Source organism: Manis javanica, chromosome 17, assembly GCF_040802235.1.
Source record: "Manis javanica isolate MJ-LG chromosome 17, MJ_LKY, whole genome shotgun sequence".
In the NCBI taxonomy this organism is placed as follows: domain Eukaryota; kingdom Metazoa; phylum Chordata; class Mammalia; order Pholidota; family Manidae; genus Manis; species Manis javanica.
This window is the reverse complement of record NC_133172.1, coordinates 36,872,987-36,899,460: the sequence shown is the minus strand read 5'-3', so window position 1 is coordinate 36,899,460 and position 26,474 is coordinate 36,872,987. Positions and strand designations below refer to the sequence as shown.

The window sequence follows — 26,474 nt, the reverse complement described above, 5'->3', positions numbered from 1 at the left end:
AAACAGAAGGGCCTTGAACCAAGGATACTGTATCCAGCACGACTATCATTTAAATATGATGGTGGGATCAAACAATTCCCAGACAAGCAAAAGCTGAGGGAATTTGCTTCCCACAAACCACCTCTACAGGGCATCCTACAGGGACTGCTCTAGATGGGAGCACCCCTAAAAAGAGCACAGAACGAAACACACAACATATGAAGAATGGAGGAGGAGGAATAAGAAGGGAGAGAAGAAAAGACTCTCCAGACAGTGTATATAACAGCTCAATAAGCGAGCTAAGTTAGGCAGTAAGATACTAAAGAAGCTAACCTTGAACCTTTGGTAACCACGAATCTAAAGCCTGCAATGGCAATAAGTACATATCTTTCAATAGTCACCCTAAATGTAAATGGACTTAATGCACCAATCAAAAGACATAGAGTAATAGAATGGATAAAAAAGCAAGACCCATCTATATGCTGCTTACAAGAAACTCACCTTAAACCCAAAGATAAGCATAGACTAAAAGTCAAGGGATGGAAAAACATATTTCAGGCAAACAACAGTGAGAAGAAAGCAGGGGTTGCAGTACTAATATCAGACAAAATAGACTTCAAAACAAAGAAAGTAACAAGAGATAAAGAAGGCCACTACATAATGATAAAGGGCTTAGTCCAACAAGAGGATATAACCATTCTAAATATATATGCACCCAATACAGGAGCACCAGCATATGTGAAGCAAATACTAACAGAACTAAAGAGGGAAATAGACTGCAATGCATTCATTGTAGGAGACTTCAACACACCACTCACCCCAAAGGATAGATCCACCGGGCAGAAAATAAGTAAAGACACACAGGCACTGAACAACACACTAGAACAGATGGACCTAATAGACATCTATAGAACTTTACATCCAAAAGCAACAGGATATACATTCTTCTCAAGTGCACATGGAACATTCTCCAGAATAGACCACATACTAGCTCACAAAAAGAGCCTCAGTAAATTCCACAATATTGAAATTCTACCAACCAATTTTTCAGACCACAAAGGTATGAAAGTAGAAATAAATTCTACAAAGAAAACAAAAAGGCTCACAAACACATGGAGGCTTAACAACATGCTACTAAATAATCAATGGATCAATGAACAAATCAAAATAGAGATCAAGGAATATATAGAAACAAATGACAACAACAACACTAAGCCCCAACTTCTGTGGGATGCAGCGAAAGCAGTCTTAAGAGGAAAGTATATAGCAATCCAGGCACACTTGAAGAAGGAAGAACAATCCCAAATGAATAGTCTAACATCACAACTATTAAAACTGGAAAAAGAAGAACAAATGAGGCCTAAAGTCAGCAGAAGGAGGGACATAATAAAGATCAGAGAAGAAATAAACAAAATTGAGAAGAATAAAACAATAGCAAAAATCAACGAAACCAAGAACTGGTTCTTTGAGAAAATAAACAAAATAGATAAGCCTCTAGCCCAACTTATTAAGAGAAAAAGAGAGTCAACACAAATCAACATAATCAGAAATGAGAATGGAAAAATCACGACAGACTCCACAGAAATACAAAGAATTATTAAAGACTACTATGAAAACCTATATGCCAACAAGCTGGAAAACCTAGAAGAAATGGACAACTTCCTAGAAAAATACAACCTCCCAAGACTGACCAAGGAAGAAACACAAAAGTTAAACAAACCAATTACAAGCAAAGAAATTGAAACAGTAATCAAAAAACTACCCAAGAACAAAACCCCGGGGCCGGACGGATTTACCTCGGAATTTTATCAGACACACAGAGAAGACATAATACCCATTCTCCTTAAAGTGTTCCACAAAATAGAAGAAGAGGGAATACTCCCAAACTCATTCTATGAAGCCAACATCACCCTAATACCAAAACCAGGAAAAGACCCCACCAAAAAAGAAAATTACAGACCAATATCCCTGATGAATGTAGATGCAAAAATACTCAATAAAATATTAGCAAACAGAATTCAACAGTATATCAAAAGGATCATACACCATGACCAAGTGGGGTTCATCCCAGGGATGCAAGGATGGTACAACATTCGAAAATCCATCAACATCATCCACCACATCAACAAAAAGAAAGACAAAAACCACATGATCATCTCCATAGATGCTGAAAAAGCATTTGACAAAATTCAACATCCATTCATGATAAAAACTCTCAGCAAAATGGGAATAGAGGGCAAGTACCTCAACATAATAAAGGCCATATATGATAAACCCACAGCCAGCATTATACTGAACAGCGAGAAGCTGAAAGCATTTCCACTGAGATCGGGAACCAGACAGGGATGCCCACTCTCCCCACTGTTATTTAACATAGTACTGGAGGTCCTAGCCACGGCAATCAGACAAAACAAAGAAATACAAGGAATCCAGATTGGTAAAGAAGAAGTTAAACTGTCACTATTTGCAGATGATATGATACTGTACATAAAAAACCCTAAAGACTCCACTCCAAAACTACTAGAACTGATATCGGAATACAGCAAAGTTGCAGGATACAAAATCAACACACAGAAATCTGTAGCTTTCCTATACACTAACAACGAATCAATAGAAAGAGAAATCAGGAAAACAATTCCATTCACCATTGCATCAAAAAGAATAAAATACCTAGGAATAAACCTAACCAAGGAAGTGAAAGACTTATACTCTGAAAACTACAAGTCACTCTTAAGAGAAATTAAAGGGGACACTAATAAATGGAAACTCATCCCATGCTCATGGCTAGGAAGAATTAATATCGTCAAAATGGCCATCCTGCCGAAAGCAATATACAAATTTGATGCAATCCCTCTCAAATTACCAGCAACATTCTTCAATGAATTGGAACAAATAATTCAAAAATTCATATGGAAACACCAAAGACCCCGAATAGCCAAACAATCCTGAAAAAGAAGAATAAAGTAGGGGGGATCTCACTCCCCAACTTCAAGCTCTACTACAAAGCCATAGTAATCAAGACAATTTGGTACTGGCACAAGAACAGAGCCACAGACCAGTGGAACAGATTAGAGACCCCAGAAATTAACCCAAACATATATGGTCAATTAATATTTGATAAAGGAGCCATGGACATACAATGGCAAAATGACAGTCTCTTCAACAGATGGTGCTGGCAAAACTGGACAGCTACATGTAGGAGAATGAAACTGGACCATTGTCTAACCCCATATACAAAGGTAAACTCAAAATGGATCAAAGACCTGAATGTAAGTCACGAAACCATTAAACTCTTGGAAAAAAACATAGGCAAAAACCTCTTAGATATAAACATGAGTGATCTCTTCTTGAACATATCTCCCCGGGCAAGGAAAACAACAGCAAAAATGAGCAAGTGGGACTACATTAAGCTGAAAAGCTTCTGTACAGCGAAAGACACCATCAATAGAACAAAAAGGAACCCTACAGTATGGGAGAATATATTTGAAAATGACAGATCTGATAAAGGCTTGACGTCCAGAATATATAAAGAGCTCACACACCTCAACAAACAAAAAACAAATAACCCAATTAAAAAATGGGCAGAGGAACTGAACAGACAGTTCTCCAAAAAAGAAATACAGATGGCCAAGAGACACATGAAAAGATGCTCCACATCGCTAATTATCAGAGAAATGCAAATTAAAACTACAATGAGGTATCACCTCACACCAGTAAGGATAGCTGCCATCCAAAAGACAAACAACAACAAATGTTGGCGAGGCTGTGGAGAAAGGGGAACCCTCCTACACTGCTGGTGGGAATGTAAATTAGTTCAACCATTGTGGAAAGCAGTATGGAGGTGCATCAAAATGCTCAAAACAGACCTACCATTTGACCCAGGAATTCCACTCCTAGGAATTTACCCTAAGAACGCAGCAATCAAGTTTGAGAAAGACAGATGCACTCCTATGTTTATCGCAGCACTATTTACAATAGCCAAGAATTGGAAGCAACCTAAATGTCCATCTGTAGATGAATGGATAAAGAAGATGTGGTACATATACACAATGGAATACTACTCAGCCATAAGAAGTGGAAAAATCCAACCATTTGCAGCAACATGGATGGAGCTGGAGAGTATTATGCTCAGTGAAATAAGCCAAGCGGAGAAAGAGAAATACCAAATGATTTCACTCATCTGAGGAGTATAGGAACAAAGGAAAAACTGAAGGAACAAAACAGCAGCAGAATTACAGAACCCAAAAATGGACTAACAGGTACCAAAGGGAAAGGAACTGGGGAGGATGGGTGGGCAGGGAGGGATAAGGGGGGGGAAGAAGAAGGGGGGTATTAAGATTAGCATGCATGGGGGGGAGGGAGAAAGGGGAGGGTGGGCTGCACAACACAGAGAGGACAAGTAGTGACTCTACCACATTTTGCTAAGCTGATGGACAGTAACCGTAATGTGGTTGTTAGGGGGGACCTGATATAGGGGAGAGCATAGTAAACATAGTATTCTTCAGGTAAGTGTAGATTAAAAATTTAAAAAAAAAAAGAAAGAAAGAAAGAAAAGGGGGATTACTCCTTAACAGGATAAAACTATTGGTAAATCAAAGATCAACGCATGCTTTAAATATCCTTAATATTGATCACTTAAAGGGTGTCAGATGATCAGCTATGGAGGTACTCTTTTCTGATAATATTCCTTTCTCTTAATTAAAAAAAAAAAAAAGAAAGCAGTTACTGTGTGCTGACCTCCAATGAGTTCTGCACAGTGGTATAGAGGGCATGTCAAAGTGTGGGCAAAGGGTCTGTTTGTTTCTACGCAGAAGATCAAGGCCTAGCTTGGATACCCAGAAAATGAACTAAGATACGATATGAGGAGGAGCTTCCGGCATCAGCACTCTCTGGAGGACTCGTGCCAGGGGATGATCATCAAAAAGCCTCCACAGGGATCCGGACGATGCTGCGGTTGTGGCTGCATCCAGCCCACCGTCTCCTGGACTTGCCATAAGAAGGAGGAGGGAGATGTCTAGGCTGGCATGTGCATACAGTGAGACAACGAATTTGACTGGATCTGTACTGTTGGAACTCAACCAGGAGTTGGGAGGGGTGCAAGTTGTAGCACCCCAAAATCTCATGACTATAGACTATCTACGGTTAAAAGAACATATGGGATGTGAACAGATCCCAGAAATGGGCTGCTTTAATTTGTCTGATGGTTCAAGTACAGTTGGACAATATCCATCATATCATAGATAAATTTTCACAAATGCCTAGGGTGCCTAAATGGTTTTCTTGGCTTCACTGGAGATGGCTGGTAATTATAGATTTGCTTTGTTTATGTCACCGTATTCCTATTATGTTAATATGTGTGTGCAAATTAGTTAGTAGTTTAAAACCTATACATACTTAAGGTACTATACAAGAAGATATGTCAAAGAAATAATCAATCCTCCCAAGTTTCCTTCATATGCTACATCTATAGCTTTTCTTCTTCCTTCCTAATTACAACCCTTAAATAGAATTCGTGCCTCATATCGAATTTACCGAGTATCATAATTCCTCCAGGTGGTAAAGATACCTCGAGACAAGTGCTGGGCATAGAAGCCACAGGGCATAAATCTGCAAAGAAGTAAAAAGCTAACCTTTGCAAACAATATGGCTTCTCTCTCACCAACTTTACATTTCCCTGTATGGCCCCGGAAGATGACTGGTTAGCCAGAGACGGGTAAGATTCCTCAAGGGAGGAACAACCTAAGACAGGCACAGTCGCAGGGGGGCCATCAGGTGAGAATTTGGGGATCAACAGAGGTGAGGCTCAGAACCTCACCCCCCCTGCTTTGAGAGAAATCTTCTGCATCCGTGGATGTCTTGCTGCCCTTGTCTAGCCTGGATTAATACTTAGTCCATAGGCACACACCTGATCATCTGATCATCTATATTTGCCTTCTTACAGCACTAAACTATGTTTTCTACCTTTATCTTGCATCTACCTACCACTTCAGCATTTTATTAAAAATAAAAATAATAATAATAATAGGAGAAATGTGGGATCAACATATAAATCAAGTACAAAAATCAAATGAATATTCATATTTGACCTGATGGTTTATAGGTCATATTGCATGATCAAAACCGAAAGTTTCTGTGATGAATGCCCTTGTACTGTTCACCATGTAAGAATTTATTCACTCTGTAAGAATTCGTTCACCATGTAAGAACTTGTTCGTTATGCTTCAGAAGATTGGAGACTGACGAGAATTAGGCTTGAGATGGATTAATGATTGTACATTGAGCGTTGACCCCCCTATACTGAATTTTATTGTTGTTAACAACCATTTGATCAATAAATATGAGAGATGCCCTCTCAAAAAAAAAAAAAAATATTCAGCAAAAGACACTCCTTTAATTTTTCAATTTCAAATCAGTTCCATGATAAAAATTATTCTTCCAATTTGTGGTTCTTCCCTTTAAAAACATATTGAACTCCTCAGAAAGACTTAGGAACTTAAAAAAAAATCTAGACTTGAAAATATTTCAGGACCACATTTCAAAGGGAGAGATCAGCTTTCTAGAAGGAGGCCCTGATCTCTTCATAATCTATCCTAAACTGAAGGCCAAGATAGCCCAGAGTTGAAACAGAAGAATTGCAGTGAGCCACTGCAGAAAGTAGGGGTGACTAAGTCTAGCTGCAATGCCAGGCAGTGGGTCCCATCCCTTCGCTGGCAGTCAGCAGGATCAGAAAAGCGTGGAAGTAAGGACGGTGGGACTGTGAGCTCATGGCGCCTTTCATCCCCACAGTCACACTCCACTGGCTCCCAGGACCACAGGAAGTTCGGGGCCACTTGTTCACACATGGTCCATTTAAAATTCCACGAGGAATAAAGGATGATTTTCAGGTGTCTGATGTTCAGGCATCAGTTCCATAAAGTTTTACATACCTGGATTTATTCAACATTTCTATTCCTACGGAATCAGATACTTGGTACAACTTTTAACGTCTGGTGACATTTAAGGATATGGTTCTGAATGATAACAGACTCCCAAGGAGAGGGACTATTTTCTATTGTTTGTGATAGAAAATATAGTGATATAATTGCTAACACCCCTGCAAATGAGAGAGAATCAATGCCATCAGAATAATTTTTAAATGTTTACATGATACAGAACCTACCATACAGCAGTCAGCAGAAAAAGCCTTTGAGTCTTTGAAGATACTCTACAAATCCAAAGGAGTATTAAAATTCATAGTAAATTCTCAGTTTTCTAGAAGAGTCAGGGAAGAGGTATTCTCTTCACTTGAATATTCTTATTAAGAGCAAGAGGTATTCTCTTCACTTGAATATTCTTATTAAGAGCATATTTCTACCCATGTACCTAATTGTGTTACCAATTTTCTAGGAATTAAATAGTTTTAATCCACCTAACATTAAAAATAAACATTTAAAAAAAGTAATTCTGAAAGCCCTTCAAAGTCAACAGGCACAGTGAATATCAGTGCCCTGCAGGTGCCTCCACAGATATTTTTTAAGACCTCACTACGGGTCAGATGTGAAATACTAGTGATGAAATTTCTCACTGAGGTTGTTGCTATAAATCAACTTTTAAAAACAAGCATACTTCTCAAAAATGTTTAAAAAGTGACCTTTAAGCTCGCTCTCTCTGTCTCTCTGCTCCCTCTGCTCTCTGCACTCTCTCTCTCTCTCTCTCTCTCTCTCTCTCTCTCTCTCTCTCCCCCCCCCCTCTGGGGCAGCTACTTTCTCTTTCAGATAATAAAATCTCTTGCGTGGGGGGGAAAAAGTGACCTTTAAGATGATATACAAATTTTGAACACTTTTGGAGGTTTACTTTTCTTAGGTAGAGAGCACACTGTTCTTTTTCCTGCTAGGTTACAGGTTAGAGAATTCAATGGGTTCTATCAAGGTAGAGGTATTTGTCAAAACCATATGGGATATATTTTGAAATTAAAAAACAAGTAGACAATGCAACTTCACATATTTTAAAAAAATCACTTAGTATTATTTTCAACTAACTACATTGGTTATATTGCTTAATGTTAAAACCTTTATAAACTACTGGGATGGGGTTATATGAATCAAAGAATTTGAAGGCTTTAAGTAATTTCCCATTTAGATGTAGCAAAATTAAAAAAATATTATCAGGTAAATACATTGAAAATGTGCTTTAAAATGTCAACTATTGGATGAAACTAAGAAATTTCAATCACTTGTTGGGCTACTGGTTCTATACAAAGCAAAAGATTTGGGTACTTGAAAAAATCCAGTACTTGAACTGAATGTTCTAGCATTCACTCTAATGACTGGGATTATTTGCACAAATTTTACACAAATTCAGAAGAGAACGGGAAGGAAACTGGGGTAGCCGTGGGATGTTTTGCCCTGTGCATTCAGGGAAAGAATCATAAAAGTAGGTAATCCCTTAAAGTGCTTGAGAAACACTTAATACCACCCTGAGTGTAAGGTAACTGTCTTAACTTTCATAAAATATTTAAAATGAAGTGAGAGAAGAAGATTGTGGCTATCTTGTCCATTTCACAACCATCATGTGGAAAGGTTAAATTATATATAATGTTTGAGACCTTAAAAGTCACCTTGGCAGCTTTCCCCTCTTGGCTACATTCCTACACCCATGCCTGAGATATTAGTGGGCTTATTCTAAAATAGAGATCCTGATAGGAATGTGTGGTTGCTGGCAGCAACCTCATTCTTTATATAACCATACCTGGGCTGAGTAGCAGACTAGACCGAGCTTAAATTACAAGTTCCTCAAGGAAAGTGGATGTGGTCTCGGCACTTGGCTCAGTGCAGAATTATATGCATGTGGTGTTCCATAAATATTATATGATGGTGATGGTGGTGAACAAAGAGGCCAAATGCCAACCCCTTCTAATTTCACTGGGGATTTCTCACAGGCAGCTGTGGGCTGTTAACAGGCCAGTCACATCAGGTCCACAGTTAAGTTTTCCTCTAAATGCATCAAAAGAGGAAGGAAAAATAAGTCTTCAAGCTCAGGAGGATCCAAAGTAGCCTGGGGAGAGAAGGAATGCATTCAAAGCCAAAGAAGCAGGAGGGATAGAAACCAATTAAACAGCAGACAGGTGAACTGAGCCCAGGCAGAGGCAGCCTCTCTAGCCGCATATGCCCACCTGGGGATTCTGGATTCCGCTGGCCCCTTTAACCACCTGAATCCAAATGATAAAGCAAGGAAGGGTCCTACACAAGGAAGATACCACTGGCCCAGATTTGGGGTGGCAGTTTCTCAGTCCTCCTACCTCCCTTCTCCTGGACGCTGGCGGCACCGATTCTCCTGCTGGACCTCTGTTTTGGCTGAGACCAGTTTGAAAGAAACTGTGAGACAGCCTTCCTTTGAAGCAGTGGCTGTCAGTCATGGCTTCTCACTAGAATCACCTGGGGGAGCTTTAAACAGACTCATCTCTGGGCCCCACCTCTAAAGATTCTTATTTAACTCATTTGGAGTGGGACTCAAGTATCAGTATTCCCAAAAGATCTCTCCCAGTGAGTGTAAATTGCAGCCAGGGATGAGAACCACTGTAATAGAGTCAGCAATATTTATATTTATTTATATTGCTTTATATACCAAATAACTGATTATCATTTATGTAAGCTCCCTCTTTTTTTCTTTGTTTACTTTTTTCCTGCCTGCAGTTTTCAGAGAGGGACTAAAGAATCTTTCTTGCTCTGAGGCAGGACAAGACGTAACAAGAGCTGGCTAATATTAGCTGGGCATGCCTGATTTTGCAGGAAGTACATGTAAGAGTGATCATTTTGATTCATTAAGGCAGCCAGAGACATTTTGGACCCTGGGTACAACCTTTCATTCCCTAATACCCTGACCCTCTTTACAAACATATCAAAATGAAACAAAATTGCTACATGCTTATTTCACTAGAGTAACAGGACTAAAGAATTCTCCAATTTTAGATAGTTGCTCGTTTAAAAAAAGTACTACCCTTATATGAAATTGATTGATTTCACATTTCTGAACCTGTTTCTGTATAGTTAAATAGATTTCAGGAAAGCACTTTTCTTTTTTTTATATAATGGAAAGCCCAGATGTGACATTAAGAGAAAAACAGATTTTGGATTTCCTTCCTCCTCGTCTTTTTTAAAGGGAACAATATATCTCCTGAGTGTTTTCTTGATTTATTTCAGGATTTTTCCAAAATTTCATTCTTAACAAATTTCCAGCTCCTTGGGATTCATTCACCAAACAAGCAATGACCTATTAAAATCTACTCCTTTGGCGCTCCACCCCGCAACCCGCCATCACATACACAAGTCCATAAAAATCCAGTATCTCAAAAAGCTGATATACAAACCACTCAGAACATTTTTCATGAACAATGTGTTTTAATTAAGCAGCAAAGGGCAGCACAAATTCATAACTTTGCGCCGGTTTGTAGAAGAGCTCGTCAGGAAAGAACAGCTGGTGGATGGGGAAGACGGCACTGCGAGGCATGCTGCCGTCCTGACGTCTAGGGAGGGTCCTGACTCCTCAGCGCCCACTTCAGGAGTACATGGTCAGCTGCAGCCACTCTTGGATAGACACTTGAATCAGGCCATCTGCATCTCTATCCAGAGATTTGAAGGCACGGAACATGGCATCGAGGCGGACCAGGCAGCTGATGTAGTTGTTAAAATCCATATTTCCATCCTCATCGGCATATCGGTGGACAATCATTTGGTAAAGTTGTTCATTTAGCTGGAAGCCTGCTGCCTGGAGAGCACCCCGCAGCTGAGACCTTCCCAGAGACCCGGAATGATCTCTGTCGTGTTGCTTATAAACACACTGCCATTTCTTGATGTTGTTCCAGAGATACTTAAATTCTTCAAAGCCCAGCTTCCCGGTGGTGTCACTGTCCATAACAGATACAATGCTCCGGCAGGTGTCAAGACTGAAGCCGTCGGTCTTCAGATCCTTATGCTTAGAAACGACTTTGTTGAGGATATTCATTAGGTCAGTGGCACCCACCTCCATGTCCGGTCCAGCCAGCTGTGCAAACTGTTGTCGAAACCGCCTAACTTCCTCACTTTCGTTGGCCTCCACATTAGTGAAATGTTGCGGTGTGGGAGGCGGTTCTGGGGAATACTGAGCTGCTGCAGCCTCGCTAATAAAATTCACAATTCCTCCAACTATTCCTCCTCCTCCTCCTCTTCTCTGACCGCCTCGTCCAAGAAGGCCACCAAGAGCTTCTCCAAGACCTCGATCTGCTCCTTCCAATAAAGCCTTTGCAAGAAACATGCTTCAGGTTTAACAAGCAAATGTAAAGCTGCTGATACCTTGGAGATGGTATGAAGAGAGCAGAAATGGAATCTAAGCAGCTTGCATGTGGAAGAACTGGCTTTTCTGTACCTGCTTCCATGGCACCACACCCAAGGTGTGATGTTCGCCTCCTACTGAAGGTGCCTGAAGTCCATTAGGTCCTAGCACCTGTCATTTTTAGAGAGCCTCAATAAAATATTCATAAGTTATAGCATGTATGGCAAATTAGAATAAGTATTTTAAAGTGTAGTATCTTAAATTATACATTTCCGCATGTCATTGATTTTTTGGTTCTCAGCATCTAAAATATATCATGCATTTTCCTAACACGAGATGGGAAATGACTCCAGGATAGCAAGAATTTCTTTTCTAAGGAATATTTATTGTTAGAACAAAATTGAACAATTCTTGGGCACTGGAAGGACATTTACCTAATCTTCTTCCTTTAGTAAAGATTCTCATGTTAAGAAAAACTTGGAAGGCGGGATCTTAAAAATGCAGTGTCCCTGGTCCCATCCCCAGAGATCGTGATTCTGTAGTCTGCTGTGGGGCTCATGATCTACATTTTTGAAATCTTTTATGAAGAGTCACATTCATATAGAAAATGGTACAAATCACAAACGTATAGCTCCAAGAATTTCACAAACTGTACACACCCATGTCATAACACCCAGATCAGACAAAGAACATTGCCAGCATCCCAGAAGCCTCTTCATGCCTCTTCCAGTTACTTGCTTTTCCCACAGTTAATCACCATCTGACATCTGACACCACAGCTTCATTTTTGTACCTTAAGTACATGGAACTATAAAGTATATACTTTTTTGTATCTTGTTTTTTAAATTTTTAATTAGAACATTTAAAACTGTGGTAAGATACCTATAACATGAAATTTGCCATCTTAACCCTTTTTAAATGACCAGTCCAGTGGCTGTTAAGTACATTCACATTGTTGTGCAACCATCACCATTATCCATCTCCAGAAATGTTTTCATCTTGCAAAACTGAAACTCTGTGCCCATTCAACAATAACTCCCTGTTCCCTCCTCTGGCTGGTCTGGCAACCACCCTTCTACTTTATGTCTGTATAAGTTTGCTCTGAGTATCTCATGTGAGAGGGATCATACAGTCTTTGCCCTTTTGTGATTGGCTTATTCCACTTAGCACGTCTTCAAGATTCAGCCACATTGTAGTATGTGTCAGAATGTACAAGCTTTTAAAAACTAAATAGTATTCTATCATGTGTACATAACACATTTTGTTTATCCATTCATCTGTTAGTACATGCCTAGGTTGCTCCCACCTTTTGGCTTTTGTGAGTAATGCTGCCAACATGGGTATACAAATATTTGTTCAAGTCCCTGCTTTCAGTTCTTATGGCTATATACCCAGAGGGGGAATTGCTGGATCATACAGTAATCTGCTTTTTAATTTTTTAAAAACATACTGTTTCCCACAATGGTGTACTATTTTATATTCTCATCAACAGTGCACAAAGATTCCAATTTCTCCACTGCCTACCCAACACTTATTTTCTGTTTTTTGTTCTGTTTTGCTGGTAGCCATCTCACTGTAGTATTGATTTGTATTTCCCTAATAAGCACCTTTCCTTTTACCTGTGAGTCGTATGTATGTCTTCTTTGGAGAAATACCTATTCAAGTTGTTTGCCCATTTTTAAAGTTTTTATTTTGTTCTGCTGCCGTTGTTGTTATAGTGTCTTACAAATTCTGGATATTAACCTCTTATCAGGTATATGACTTGCAAATATTTTTTCCATTCCATGAGTTGCCTTTCCACTCTGTTGATACTATCCTTTGATTCACAAACATTTAAAATTTTGATGTAGTCCAATTTATCTAATTTTTCTTTTGATGCTTATGCTTTTGGTGTCATATCCAAGAAATCAATGAGAAATGCAGTCACAAAGTTTTTCCCCAATGTTTTTGTCATAGACAAAATATAACAGCTTTAGCTCTTTTAAATAAGTTTTAGCTCTTATGTTTAGATCTTTGATCTGCTCTGAATTTTTATATATGGCATAAGACACAGGTACACTTCATTCTTTAGCATGTAGTCGTCCAGTTTTACAAGCAACATTTATTGAAAAAACTGCTCTTTCCCCATTGAATGGTCTTCATACACTTGTTGAAAATTATTTCAGTGCACACACACACATGGGTTTATTTCTGGGCTCTTTATTCTATTCCATTGGTTTATATATCTGTCTTTATGCCAGTACCGCACTGGATCATTGTGGCTTTGTAGTAAGATTTGAAATCAGGAAGTGTGAGACTTCCAACTTTGAGATTGTTTTGGTTAGTCAGAAGCCCTTGAGGCCCATATAAAATTTAGGATAGATTTTCCTATTTCTGTAAGAAAAAAATTGTTGGGTTTTTGCTAGGGATTTCAGTGTATCTGCAGATCACTTTGGATGGTACTGACATTTTAACAGTATTAAATCTTCCAATCCATGAACACAAGATGTCTTTCCATTTGTGTCTTATTTAATTTCTTTCAGCAATACTTTGTAGTTTTCAGTGTACAAGTTTTCTACCTCCTTGGTTAAGTTTATTCTTGAGTATTTTGTTCTTTTTAATGCTACTGTAACTAGCATTATTTTCTTAATTTCCTTTTCAGATTGTTTAATGTTGTATGTAACTTTGTATATACTGAGTTTTGTTTGTTAATTGGTATCCTGCAATTTTGCTGAATTAGTTCATTAGTTCTAACAAGTGTGTGTTGTATGTATAATCTTCAGGATTTTTTAACATGAGATTGTGTCTTTACTTCTTCCTTTCCAACACATAATCTCCTTCTATTTCTTTTCTTGCCTAACTGTTCTGGTTAGGACTTTCAGTACTATGTTGATTAGAAGTCATGAAAATAAGCATTCTTTTCATGTTCTTAATCTTAGAGAAAAGGTTTCCAGTATTTTGCCATTGAATATGATGTTGGCTGTGGGCTTTTTATGTATGGCTTTTAATATGTGGAAGTACTTTCCTTCTATTTCTAGCTTGTTGAGTGTTTTTATCTGAAATGGTGTTAAATTTTGTCAAATGCTTTTTCTGCATCAACTGAGATGATCATGTAGGCTTCCCCCTTCATTCTTTAATGTGGTGTATTATGCTGATTCATTTTCATGCTGAACCACCCTGCATTCTAGGAATAAATCCCACTTAGTCATGATGAAAAACCCTCTTAATGTGCTGCTGAATTCTGTATGCTAGTATTTTGTTCTGGATTTTTGCATCAATATTCATATGGAGATATTAGTCTGTAGTTTTCTTTTCATGTGGTGTCTTTTTCTGACTTTAGTATTAGGATAATGCTAGCTTCACAGAGTGAATTAGGAAGAATTCCCTCTTCTTCAATTTTTGGGAAGAGTTTGAGAGGATTGGTGTTAGTTCTTCTTTAAATGTTTGGTAGAATTCACTAGTGAGGCCTTTGGTCCTAGAATTTTCTTTGTTGGACAGCTTTTTTGTGGTTGTTTTTTTACCAATTCGATCTCCTTTCTCCTTATAGGTCTGTTCAGACACATTTTCTTCTTCTTTGAGATTCAGTGGTAGGTTGTACGTTTCTAGGAGTTTGTCCCTTCCATCTAGGTTATCCAATCTTGTGGCACATAGTTGCTCATAAGACTCTAATACTTTTTGTTTCTGTAAAATTGGTCATACTGTCCTCTCTTTCATTTCTGATTTTATGTGTCTGGCTTTTTTTTGCTCAAAATTACATTTGTGAGATCTGATTTTATACTTTTAATAAGTATCTCCAGAAGTCAGTCTATGACAGGTTGTCCCAGACAATATTCTGAGAAACCCTACCTTTGATACTATGTAGAGTTGGTATAAGTCCTTCAGAGGTCTCTGTAGCTTCTACTGGTAAACTCGGGGAGAGGTAGTCAGCACATAATAACTAAATCATTGTATTGCTTAGCATTTTGGTCCTCAATTTCAATCTGCAAAATGATGATAATACTATCTCCCCTGTCTACTTCATAATGATTCAATCTCATTTGTTATGTCTCAGGACTTGGACTCTTATGCTTAGGATACAAAGATGAATACATCAGGATGGCTGTGCTCAAGGATCAAACAGACCCATAGGAAACTAGTTGTAATTATTATCTAAGTCTATGTTCACATTTCTATTATTAATACTAAAATATTACATTTATATATAATATTCTTTGGTATTTAGGTTTCAAAAAATTCCTCTGAAAAACACAGAAGTACTCAATAAGGAAAGAAAAACTAAGAGAAGTCAAACTGCTTAATAAATGTACTGTACAGTATTATCAAACCTTGTATCCTTATGCTTAGGATACAAAGATGAATACATCAGGATGGCTGTGCTCAAGGATCAAACAGACCCATAGGAAACTAGTTGTAATTATTATCTGAAGTCTATGTTCACATTTCTGTTATTAATACTAAAATATTACATTTATATATAATATTCTTTGGTATTTAGGTTTCAAAAAATTCCTCTGAAAAACACAGAAGTACTCAATAAGGAAAGAAAAACTCAGAGAAGTCAAACTGCTTAATAAATGTACTGTACAGTATTATCAAACCATATGTGCCCACAACAAGAGCAATGAATTCTGCTGAGGCAAAGGAAAGCAGAACATTTATAGTAAGAGGTAATGTGTAGGCCTGACTACAGGCTGAGACAGAGTTCTTCAAAACACAAGAGATAGGAAGGAAGAGTATAGTGAAAAGACAGAGGGACTAAAGGCTGTGTGGTATTTAGGAGATGGTGAATAGTCCAATCTGCTGAATTGCCAGGAAGGATGGGAAATAAAAGCAGATTCATAGAATGGAATCTGGTTGCAAAGGGCTGTGAGCTGCCATGTGACAGGATCTCTCTCACAGGTTACCGTGGGAACCACCAAGGCTAGACTATGAAGTCAAAGGAGGTGAGAGGTGAAGTTACTTTGCAAACTCTACAGTTGTAGAGTTGAATATTTCTAGATTAGTCTGGCTATTATTAGGGAGAGAATAGTAGCCGGAGGCACTAGGACTGCATATTTAGGATAGGGGAGCAATGTCTCCTTCTGCCACACCCTGTGGTTGGAGGTTGTGTAAAACTTTCCAGTGACTGGTTTTATGGCACAATGACTCCAATAACTGGTCTCATGGGCACAACGAAATGGCTTCTGTGAACACCAAAGGCCAAACGTCTTTCTTAACCACCACAAAAAGGCTGTCTTCCTTTTAGGGGATCACGAGGGGCCATCTGGCCTCAGACAGATTTAAATCCATTCATATAAGCTTCTCTCAGAGGGAATTACACAGGCTTTGTTTTTATGATATTGCAAATTAACTTGATAGCATTCACTGCCATATAAAATGTGCCTTCTTAAGTCCATCTGAACTGTTTTTTTTTTTGCTGAGGTTTAAATCCAATTCCTCTCATTTATTTTCTGTGAAGATGAAGGGCACTTGGCTAACAGTTTCTCATAAGCCATCATAGAATAAAAGACTGTTATTAGATTAACAAGCCTTTTCTTCTCGGGACTATTTAATCCCCTAAGGCTCTTTATTAGAACATTAATAGCAACTCTGGTTGCATCTGGAGGAACTCTACTGTCCAGATCAGGAGAAAAGAAGTAGAGTAAGAGGTTACATCTGATGAAAAATTTAACCTCAATTGAAGGGTTAAAATTATTGAACTTAAAAAGTAAACAGTGATACATGAATGCTATTAGCAACATGATCCATAACAGCCCCAAGTGGAAACAACCTAAATGTCCACCAACTGGTGAGAGGATAAACAAAATGTGATAATATCCATATAACAGAGAGTTATTTGGCAATAAAAAGGGATGAATTATTGATACATGCTACAACATGGATGAACCTCAAAATCATTACACTAAGTGGCAGAAGCCAGATACAAGAGACCACATATTGTATGATTCCATTACATGAAATGCCCAGAAAGGCAAATCTGTGGGGGCAGAAAGTCTCTATTTTAGTTACTCTAGATCAGGTCTAGAAGAACACAAAATGACTTACAACTCTATAGTGGTTGCCTAGGGCTGGCAGATAGGTAAGTGACAGGAAGTGTCAATGGGTGAAGGATATGTTCTAAAACTGATTTATGGGGATGGGTGCCCAATATAGTAAATTTACTTTAAAAATCATTGGATTGTATGCCTGAAATGAGTGAATGGTATGACTTGTAAAATATGCCTCAAGAAAGTGATAAAAAAAACTGTCCACAGTGACAGTTTGTATTAAAAAGAATATAGAACTAGCTCTAGTCCAAGTCCTCCAAGTACCCAGCCATGCAGGCATGAGCAAAAAGGGCTGGCAGCCTTCTGCAAATGAGAAAGATGGGCAAGTTGACCCCAAAGTTCCTTTTAGCTCTAGAATTCTAGATTTTCATGCCATGAAATGGTGACAGCAGCATCATTCTTACCTTGCGTTTAGTTTCCTTCTTGGGTCCCACCGGTTTTATGCTATATATTAATTTAATTTAATCTTTCTTTTTCTTGGTCTTGTTCTACAACTTTTGAAGACATACTTACTTACCCTTATGTCCACTTTGATATATTGTCTGATTTTCAAAAGTATTCCTGATGGCAGCCTACCAAGTATGTTGCTCCCCCAACCACAATTCCAACATGGGGGACAGAACAGGTCTAGAGACACACAGAAGAACATACAACTCCCACTTTCAGTGGAGCCTTTGTGTCAAGTAGGGCTTTCACATAACTGCAACATGATCTGGACCAGACCTTCCTAATTTATTGATGAGAATGTCATGTTGGATGAAATCAATAGCCTTTCTAGAGTCCATATAGATAATATCTATTTCTTTTCCTTTATCGTCTTGGACTGTCATTCTGTCATACAGGGAAATTAAATTGGTCCGACACAATTTGCTCTTTACAAAGCCCTGTTCTTTACTTCCTTATGCTCATGGAGGAGGCCAGTGATTGCTCCCTTGAGCTAATAAAAAAGTTAAGCTTTAATTGATGTAGTCTCCTTTCTGTTTCCTCTAAGCTTCTAGATATATCTGCAGTGAGCAGCCAAAAATAAAGCATATAATTCTCATGTTTAAATAGATATTTCTAGCATAACAACATTCAGTGGCAGAAAAATACTACAACGGATTGAATGGAGGAACTAAGTCAACCTGAGAATTGAAGAGGGAAATGGTTCAACATACAGTACCACCAAACATTCAGGAAAATTTTTCTGACCAAATAGAAAAGTGCATCTGTCTCACTCAGAAAGTTATAGCCTTTTTCTGCTGATTATATAAACAATGGAGTAGATTTCATGTAATAAATTCTGATTAACTGGGATTGGGAACAAGATAAGATAAATTCTTTTCACTTGAGCTATGAAATACTATATTACAAACCAAACCTGAATTGGAAATTAAAAGGCTAGAAGACTTCACTGTTGCAACTATTCATCTCTGCCACTGTAGTGAGAAAGCAGCCACCGACAACATGTAGATGGATGGGCATGGCTGTGGTCCAATAAAACTTTATTTACAACACAGGTACCAGACTGGATTTGGTCCATCAGCTGTAGTTTGCTGACCCCTGCTATATTTCCTAAGCTGATGAGAACAAAGCTGGTGTTAGCGTTTGAGGACTGGATTGAAAGATTAGAATCAGTGTTATTTGTTACTTGTAGGATATTCCACATATGATTTAAGTGGGATCGCTGTGAATCTTTATTCTTGACTAATCTGTCTGCCTCTTGTTGATAACCCCCCCACAGTTCTAAGTAGTGTTACACCACTCTTCTTCACAGAGGAGAGAGGCTGATTTCTGATCCCTCAGCCATTGTCTGACATGAACTCATGGTCTCTTCACCAATACCATTATGCACATAACAGACCATTGCCTAATAAAATTTAAATAGATGTTTATTATTTCCATTCTCTGAAAAAATGGAACACAGTCATGATTTTTTCCCCCATTTTTGCCTTCTAATGGGTACCCTGTTCTTCTGGCATTACCAGGTAACTTTGTTTAAATATTAGACAGAAAAAGCACGTATATACTTTAGCACTTTGGCAATCCAGTATTTTTGGCTATTACAAACTTCTGTAAGTCTTTCATTTCTGTTTCACATTATGAGGAATAATGCATTTCTTTATCCTGGATTCTTTCTGTCTGCCCTGTTCTTGGTATTAGTTGAAGTATTAAATCATGGGTGCCAATAATAACAAGCATCCTTACTTGACCTTTCCTGTTAGAGAAGGTAGGATGCTGGAGTATGCACATTCTCTGCTCACGCTGAGAGTTAGGACAGGCCACTTACATGGCTTAAATGATTGGAAATAAACCAAGAAATCTTTGACTGGGAAGATGACCTTTTCTATTCAGTTGTACAAGTTGTCCTGACAGTTTGGGACCATATATCCAGCAAAGTAAAAAATATTTACTATCTGGCTTTTACAGAAGTCTGCCAACCCCTGAAATAGAGCTTTGCCACAAGTTGAGTATATACTGTTATGGGGATATATGCCAGATGGAATACTAAGCTGAATGTATCATGAGATATAGTTAGAAGAGATATGACTTGACACTAGTAAGAAGTTAAGAGGCAGATAACGTGCTATGTTGTCAAGCTAGCAACAAAGACGACCTGTGTACTAAAATATTTGAGGACTTTGACTCAGCTATATGATACTTCTGGCACAGGTCTGCTCAATATAGTGCTGAATGAGGACAAAATGAGTGATGGAGCTGTTAGGAAAATTTCAAGACATTGTTATAACTGTAGAAATGACTGTGTGATAGTTACTTCTGATTTAGCCAGTGTTGTTGCTTAATCCCATTAAGTGTACTTTTAAATCCCTGCAAGAGTGCTGGCAAAATATCAAGCATTTAAAACTGAATTATGAAAATGAAAAACATTGAAAGCATTGTTTTAATCTACTGACTCAGCCCTCATCTGGATATATGACTAATCCCAATTAGCCTCTGATCCAGACAGGTCAGCATATATTCATGAGAAGAAGCTAAATTAACCTAAAGATGAAAAGGGTCTTTTTCTTTTTTTTTCCAAAAGAGATGAGACCTCTTCAAAGGAAATTATCCCAAATTTGTGAAGTATGCTGTGCTTTGGATCACGAATGCCATATTTCTATTAGAACTTACCTGCAATCGAATACCTGAGAATCTAAAAATACATGTCAGAATGTCAGAAGGAGCTGAATAAACAGCTTTTTTTTTTTTAAGGACAAATTGAGACAAAAACCATTATGATGTTTTGTTGACCAGCCAAGAATATATGTGGGAAGAAAGAGCAAAGGAATATGGGGGGTATGCAGGTCTTTCCCCCATACCCAAACTGCCACCCATCACATCAGACCTGGGGAATGACGGAGAGGGGCTTGTGGAAGTCAGCTGTGCTGGGATCATTTCTAGCTACTGAAAGAGCAACAGGAACACCCCGCCCTTTCTCTTTCCCACCCTTCCTCCCCCTGCCCCCCACCCCTCATTAAGCATCGAGTTTAACAAGATAAGCTATTCAGAGAGAAACAAACTATGAAGTTACTAAACTTCCTTTTCTTTCCCACCCAACAGTTAGAGAGATTGAGGAAAAACAAGCCTGGCATGGAAGTGGGTATGTGCCCAGGGCGTGGCAACAACTGCATGAATTTGCTTCTCCAAACAAAGCCCATCTTCACAGGCACAGACACGCAGGTATGTTACAAACAAAAAAGGAAACAGAGAGGGAGACAGAGAGACAGAGAGAAGAAAAAAGAGGAAGAAAAGAAAGACCAAATATTTTAGTTATTAATTCCCCAGACTATTCCCTCTACCTTCCAGTATGTTTGAAGATCAAAAGAAAAGTGCTTTAAAGACCAACTCATGGTCTATGTCTAAAACCAAGTCACACTATACAAAGAAGGGAGGAAAACTCAGTTATAATTGATATGTGAGCCAAAGGAAGCAGTCCACACAGGAACAATGCGGGCCAAATGGGCTACAAAGGCTCCCCATTCTAACACTTGTATTCTGTAGCTGAGCGTGGGTCAATCTGGCTATCGAGGAGTTATTTTAATCCATGGTTTACACTCCCTTCCCCACTCCTGAATCTTCCCATACTTAACAGTGCTATAGAAACAGTGAGGCCACTGGCAGGTACCATCAGTCACCTCCAAACAGAACTGGGTCACAACATTCCTGCAATTGCTAGTTACAACAATCTGACAGCTGAAAGAGAGGGCAACCTGGACAGTAATTATGTTTAATTTTGATTAAACATCCGGGTGATCATAAGGTCTAAAACGTGCTCTGAACTTCCTCCTTGGCCTCTGTTTCATGTCACTTCCCATTTCCCCATCTCCTGTCCTCATTGGTATGTCCCTGCTATGTTCCTTCCTGTCACCAACTTCATATTTATAGAAACTTTATTTAAAATTACTTGCATGGTTTCTAGAGCCATCCTGTAAGATGCTATATAAATCTCACAGGAAGACTAGTAATAGTACAAGAGAGAAGTTCCTCTGTTTCCCAATTTGCACAACTATATGTGATAATTTACTTCTCCTTTCCCCTAGCTCTCAATTAGACTTTTTGGCAGTACTCCTGCAATGACACATTTTCATGTCATGGACAATGAAAAATTACTTGTAGGTTGCAAGCAAGTAGAGAAGAGAGGCCTGGACACTACATACAGAAGAAGGTTGCTTAACCACATCACATTAAAGAGTAGTTCCTTAAGAGATCACACAGTAAGTCACTAGGAACATTAGCATGCTCTGGATAAAAAGAAAAAGAATGCTGTCATGGTTTCTGTCATCAGGCTATAAATGTTTTTTTATAAAATATCTTTTTCCAGTGGTTAATAAAGAATTGGACTTCTGGTGCCAGCCAGGATGGAATAAGCCCAGTTTAACATATTCAGATTACAAATAGGAACTCTGACCAAAATACAAAATACAGAAAGCAACTACTTCTGGAAAAAACGTAGCAGAAGGATTGGTGAGGAAACCCAAAATGTAAAGAACCACCAAATGACAGCAAAATCATGGAGGCCTGAAGGCAGCAGGATATCGTTATTAAACTGTTGAAAGGGAAGAATTATCAATGCAGAATCCTATATACAATGAAGATATCCTCCATGAATGAATGCAAAATAATGTCATTTCCAAATAAGGGGAAATAAATCCCAATCTTAAGTATTTACCCAAGTGAAGTGAAAACCTACCTTTACACAAAGATTTTTATGTGAATGTTTAGAGCAGTTATATTCAAACCTGAAACAAACCAAATGTTCCTCAACTGGGGAATGGATACACCAAGGATGGTACATCCACACAATGGAACACAACTCAGCAGTGAAAGGGAAAAGTTATTGATATGTGCAACAACACGGCTGAATCTCAGATGCATTACGCTACGTGAGAGAAGCTGGACTCAAAAGGCTGTATGTTGCATGAGTCCATTTACATGGTGTCTGGAAAAGGCAAAGCTATGGAAATGGAGAGACTGCCAGGGGTTTAGGGGATGGAAGGGCTTGACTGCAGAAGGGTAACTACAGGGAATATTTTTTTTGCAGCTGTTGTTTATCTTGAATGTAGTGGTGGTGGTTATGTGCCTCTATGTTTTGTTAGAACTCATAAAACAGTAACCAAAATTACTGTCAATTTTATATATTAAAGAAAAAATTTAAAAATAGAGAGCTTGAGATCTTGACACATTTTTCCTGAGGAAACTTTCTGACAATTTAATTACCTAACTGCATTTACTTACATATTCATAAGCAGAAAATCATTCCCCAATATAATGGCAAATGGCCCAGCTTTAATTGAAACCTTTGTTATAAAAAGTTATTTGAAAATAAAATCTATTTGGTCTTCACACATTTTTGGGAAAATTCAGAAACCTTCAGAACAGAATAGTACCACTCATGTCTTCAATGTATGAATTTTGACATGAATTTTAAGATTCTTGACAGTTACATAAACTTCCAATTCCCTATTATGAACATGGTCATACAGTCAAAATACTTATTTCTGAATTGGTGTTTAAAATAAACAGACACTATCATAACTGTTGTAATGCACACACAATTACATCATTATCACCATCATCAGTATTACTACTACTACAGTACAACTATTCAGGGGAAAAAACAAAATCATGCAATTAAACCACGGGCTCTGTCTTGCTGCTTCTAACATGGACCTAACCAGTTTTCCTCAGGCTTGCCATATTGATCTATGCTCACTGGGGACTGGCAGAGTAAAAATGTTTGCATGTTCAAGATTAGATTTTAACATACCCTGTCAAAGAGTGCAAAAAGTTGTCTCAAGACATCTGAAACAGGTAACTTTAAATACTCTGCAAATTCCTCAATTCCGATTCTTCCGCCTTTTGACGAACTTGCAATTGCTGCGTATTCATCCAAATGCTTGCGGATACCGTCCCAATCTAACCTGAATCGAAAATGATAAAAGGCATGTTACTAGCCCTTCGTACTTCACATGGACATTTTATGAACACTGTTTTAATCCTTTGTCTGAGGAAAAATGTTTTAAGTGTTAAAAATGAAAAGGAGAATAAAATGGGAAAGTACATATTGAACATGCATACAGGCTTCTAATTTTTTAAAGGATGTTAGTGTAACTGAAATTATCCCAGATATCTGAGGGAAAGAAAAATAACTGAGGAGAAGAGCAATGTGGCAGAAGAATAAATGACTCATGAAAAGAAAATAAGAAATCACATTTTAACCTAAATATTTCTTAGTAAGTCAATAGTACTTATTGAGTTGTTAAAAAAACAATTCTTGCTTTCAAGGGGCTTTCAGGCTGCATGAACTCACATTTCATAAAATGTTGTGGTAGGGAGATTCATTTGACTCTACTCTTCCTCCAATATGCATTATAAAACACTGGAAAACATACTGTAGCTCCTGTTTTTGTTTTGTAGAATTAATCAGGTGACTGAACACATACTTGATTATCCAATTTCAGTGACTATCTAAACTTTTCAAATTATAGGAGTAATATGAACACAATATCGAAACATTTTTGCCATCTAGAAGATATAAATAATATTTGCTATATCTGTTATCAAAATATTATTTTTTAATATTGAACTTTAATACAGTAAGTGGTTCTGCAGCTCCCTCTTGGGGAGGAGGTCAAGGCCTCTTAAATCAATGAATTCTGCCAGTCCCTAATATGGCTGAAAACTGAATGAACTACGATAAGAGGGGGACTTAGAGGCTATACTTTTTCATGCCAGATAGTTCAAAGGGAATGTTCTAAGAAGGATTAAATTAGATCATTAAAGCACAAAGGAGTGTCTTTGCCTTTTTCAAAAATAAGTATGTACCCAGAAGAAAAAGGTAGCTCTAGGGTAACTATTTAAAATTCCCTGATGGTCAGAAGTGGTACTCCACAAGTCAATTCATATTTCACATGAGAGATTCTGACCACCCCACGCTCGTATCATCCGATTATATCCTTCTTAGAAGAAGGTAGCGGGACAGACTAACTACTCTGAGCCATTTCTGAGTAGGGAGGCAGACCTGTGCTTATCCACTTTTACTACCTCTTAGTCTCCTTGTATGACCAATACATGTATTTCTGAATTAAGTGTTCTTGAGAAAACTCAACCAGATGAACTAAATGGGAGATAAATTCACAACCCTGGCTTCCTTAAAAAACACCATGTAGGTTCTAGTGCTGGGTGTTAATGAAAACAAATAAAATAAATATACCAGATTTCAGACCTCTTTTGGGCACCTTTATGAAAGTATAATAATTTTAAAACACACTTACTTCAATTTCCGGCTAATTTTGGTAAATTCCACCAAGCCAGCTTCCATAGGTAATGTTAGCTGCCCTGCTGAAATCATCAATCTACAGTCTTCATAGGTGTGATCTGTTACTGGAATTCCCAGAGCTCTGGAAGTGTGAAAAACAAACTGAAATTCAATTTTGTTTTTAAAGGTAAAAATGATTTTTCATTAGGCCTGAATTGGTCAACAAACAACAGTAAATGGAAAAGTATTTACCACTTTTTAAACTGGTAGCTTTGGTTTTTATGGCCAAAGAAACCTATTTCTCTACTTCACAGACTTACTGTGGCCGAGTTAATCTCCATATGCCCACATGCTTCTGTTAGCTGTTCATTTTTGTTTTGTGCTTTAATTGTAACAATAGTAATAGCTGACTTCAGTCTTGTGGAGAGTTATGAGAAGACTTAGATTCCAGTCATAGTGACATTTTTTTTTACCAGCTGTGAACCTCCTGGCACTTAATCTAAGCCTCACTTTTCTCATCTGTACACAGGAATAATTACGTACTCCACAGGGTTGTTGGGAGAACAAACTAAAAATGTCTGTAGATGTACTGTTTAAACAGATTAATAGCATCTGTACATATTCTAAGTGAACAATCTATCCAAATCATTAGCCATCTGCATTTTTTTCATCTTTCAAAAAAAAAAACTGGAGTCTACCTTCCTGTTACATAACAATCTTCTAAAAACACTGGAGAGAACGGATAATAAGCTCATATTTCTTCTAAACCTAGACATCCTCTACCTCAAAGGAGAGCATGGCCCCTGTGACCTCCGACCTCCCTCCTGCTCAGGGATCTAAAAATAGTGAACCAGATTTGGCAAAACATATATATTAGTAAGAACTTGAAAACATTGAGTGCCAAGAAGAAAACCTGTGCAGGACATAAACTACTTTCCCACAGATCCTTCTTCACTAAATTTTTATTCATAAATATTCAGTGAAAGTCACACAATTATGTCAACCTATTTGATTTTGTTGAATCACTACTAAGGACATTAAATTTTCAATGAATACAAAAAGGAGATATAAGGGTGTAAAAAACAAAACATTTTTTCTGTCTGCAACTAGGCTGTTTTTAGTTAATAAACATTTTGGATTTAGAATATATCAGAAGGAAAATAGCTAAAAGCATTTCAGACTATAATAATAGCATTTCAGACAAACAAGAGAGCATAATAGCCAAGAGCCTGGGCTTTGGTAACAGGAAATGTGGATTTGGGTCCCATCCTGGACCTGACCACCTGCTATGATTTGGGGCAACCACCTACCCCTCTGAATCTCCGTATCCTCACTTGCCCCATTGAGTCACTGTAAGGTTATGGGAAATAACACAGGTAAATGGCTTACCATAGAACTTGGTAATAATAGTGCCTTATATCTACTTTGCTTTTAACCAATTCCAA

The 26,474-nt window shown here is 38.0% G+C and overlaps 2 protein-coding genes across 2 annotated transcripts in view; both read right to left on the bottom strand.

Moving 5' to 3' along the window:
- LPCAT2 (lysophosphatidylcholine acyltransferase 2) overlaps positions 1 to 26,474 on the bottom strand; it is a 67,967-nt gene that overhangs the window by 13,862 nt on the left and 27,631 nt on the right. Inside the window, exons 10-11 of the mRNA XM_017646286.3 lie at positions 25,046 to 25,171; positions 23,539 to 23,692 (exon numbers count right to left, since the gene is read on the bottom strand). Coding sequence (XP_017501775.1) covers positions 23,539 to 23,692; positions 25,046 to 25,171 — 280 coding nt within the window. The remainder of the gene's footprint in view (positions 1 to 23,538; positions 23,693 to 25,045; positions 25,172 to 26,474) is intronic.
- On the bottom strand, positions 10,336 to 11,371 carry CAPNS2 (calpain small subunit 2). The gene has a single exon (XM_017646297.3). It carries the CDS (start codon positions 11,245 to 11,247, stop codon positions 10,513 to 10,515), a length of 735 nt encoding a protein of 244 aa, XP_017501786.1. The 5' UTR covers positions 11,248 to 11,371; the 3' UTR covers positions 10,336 to 10,512.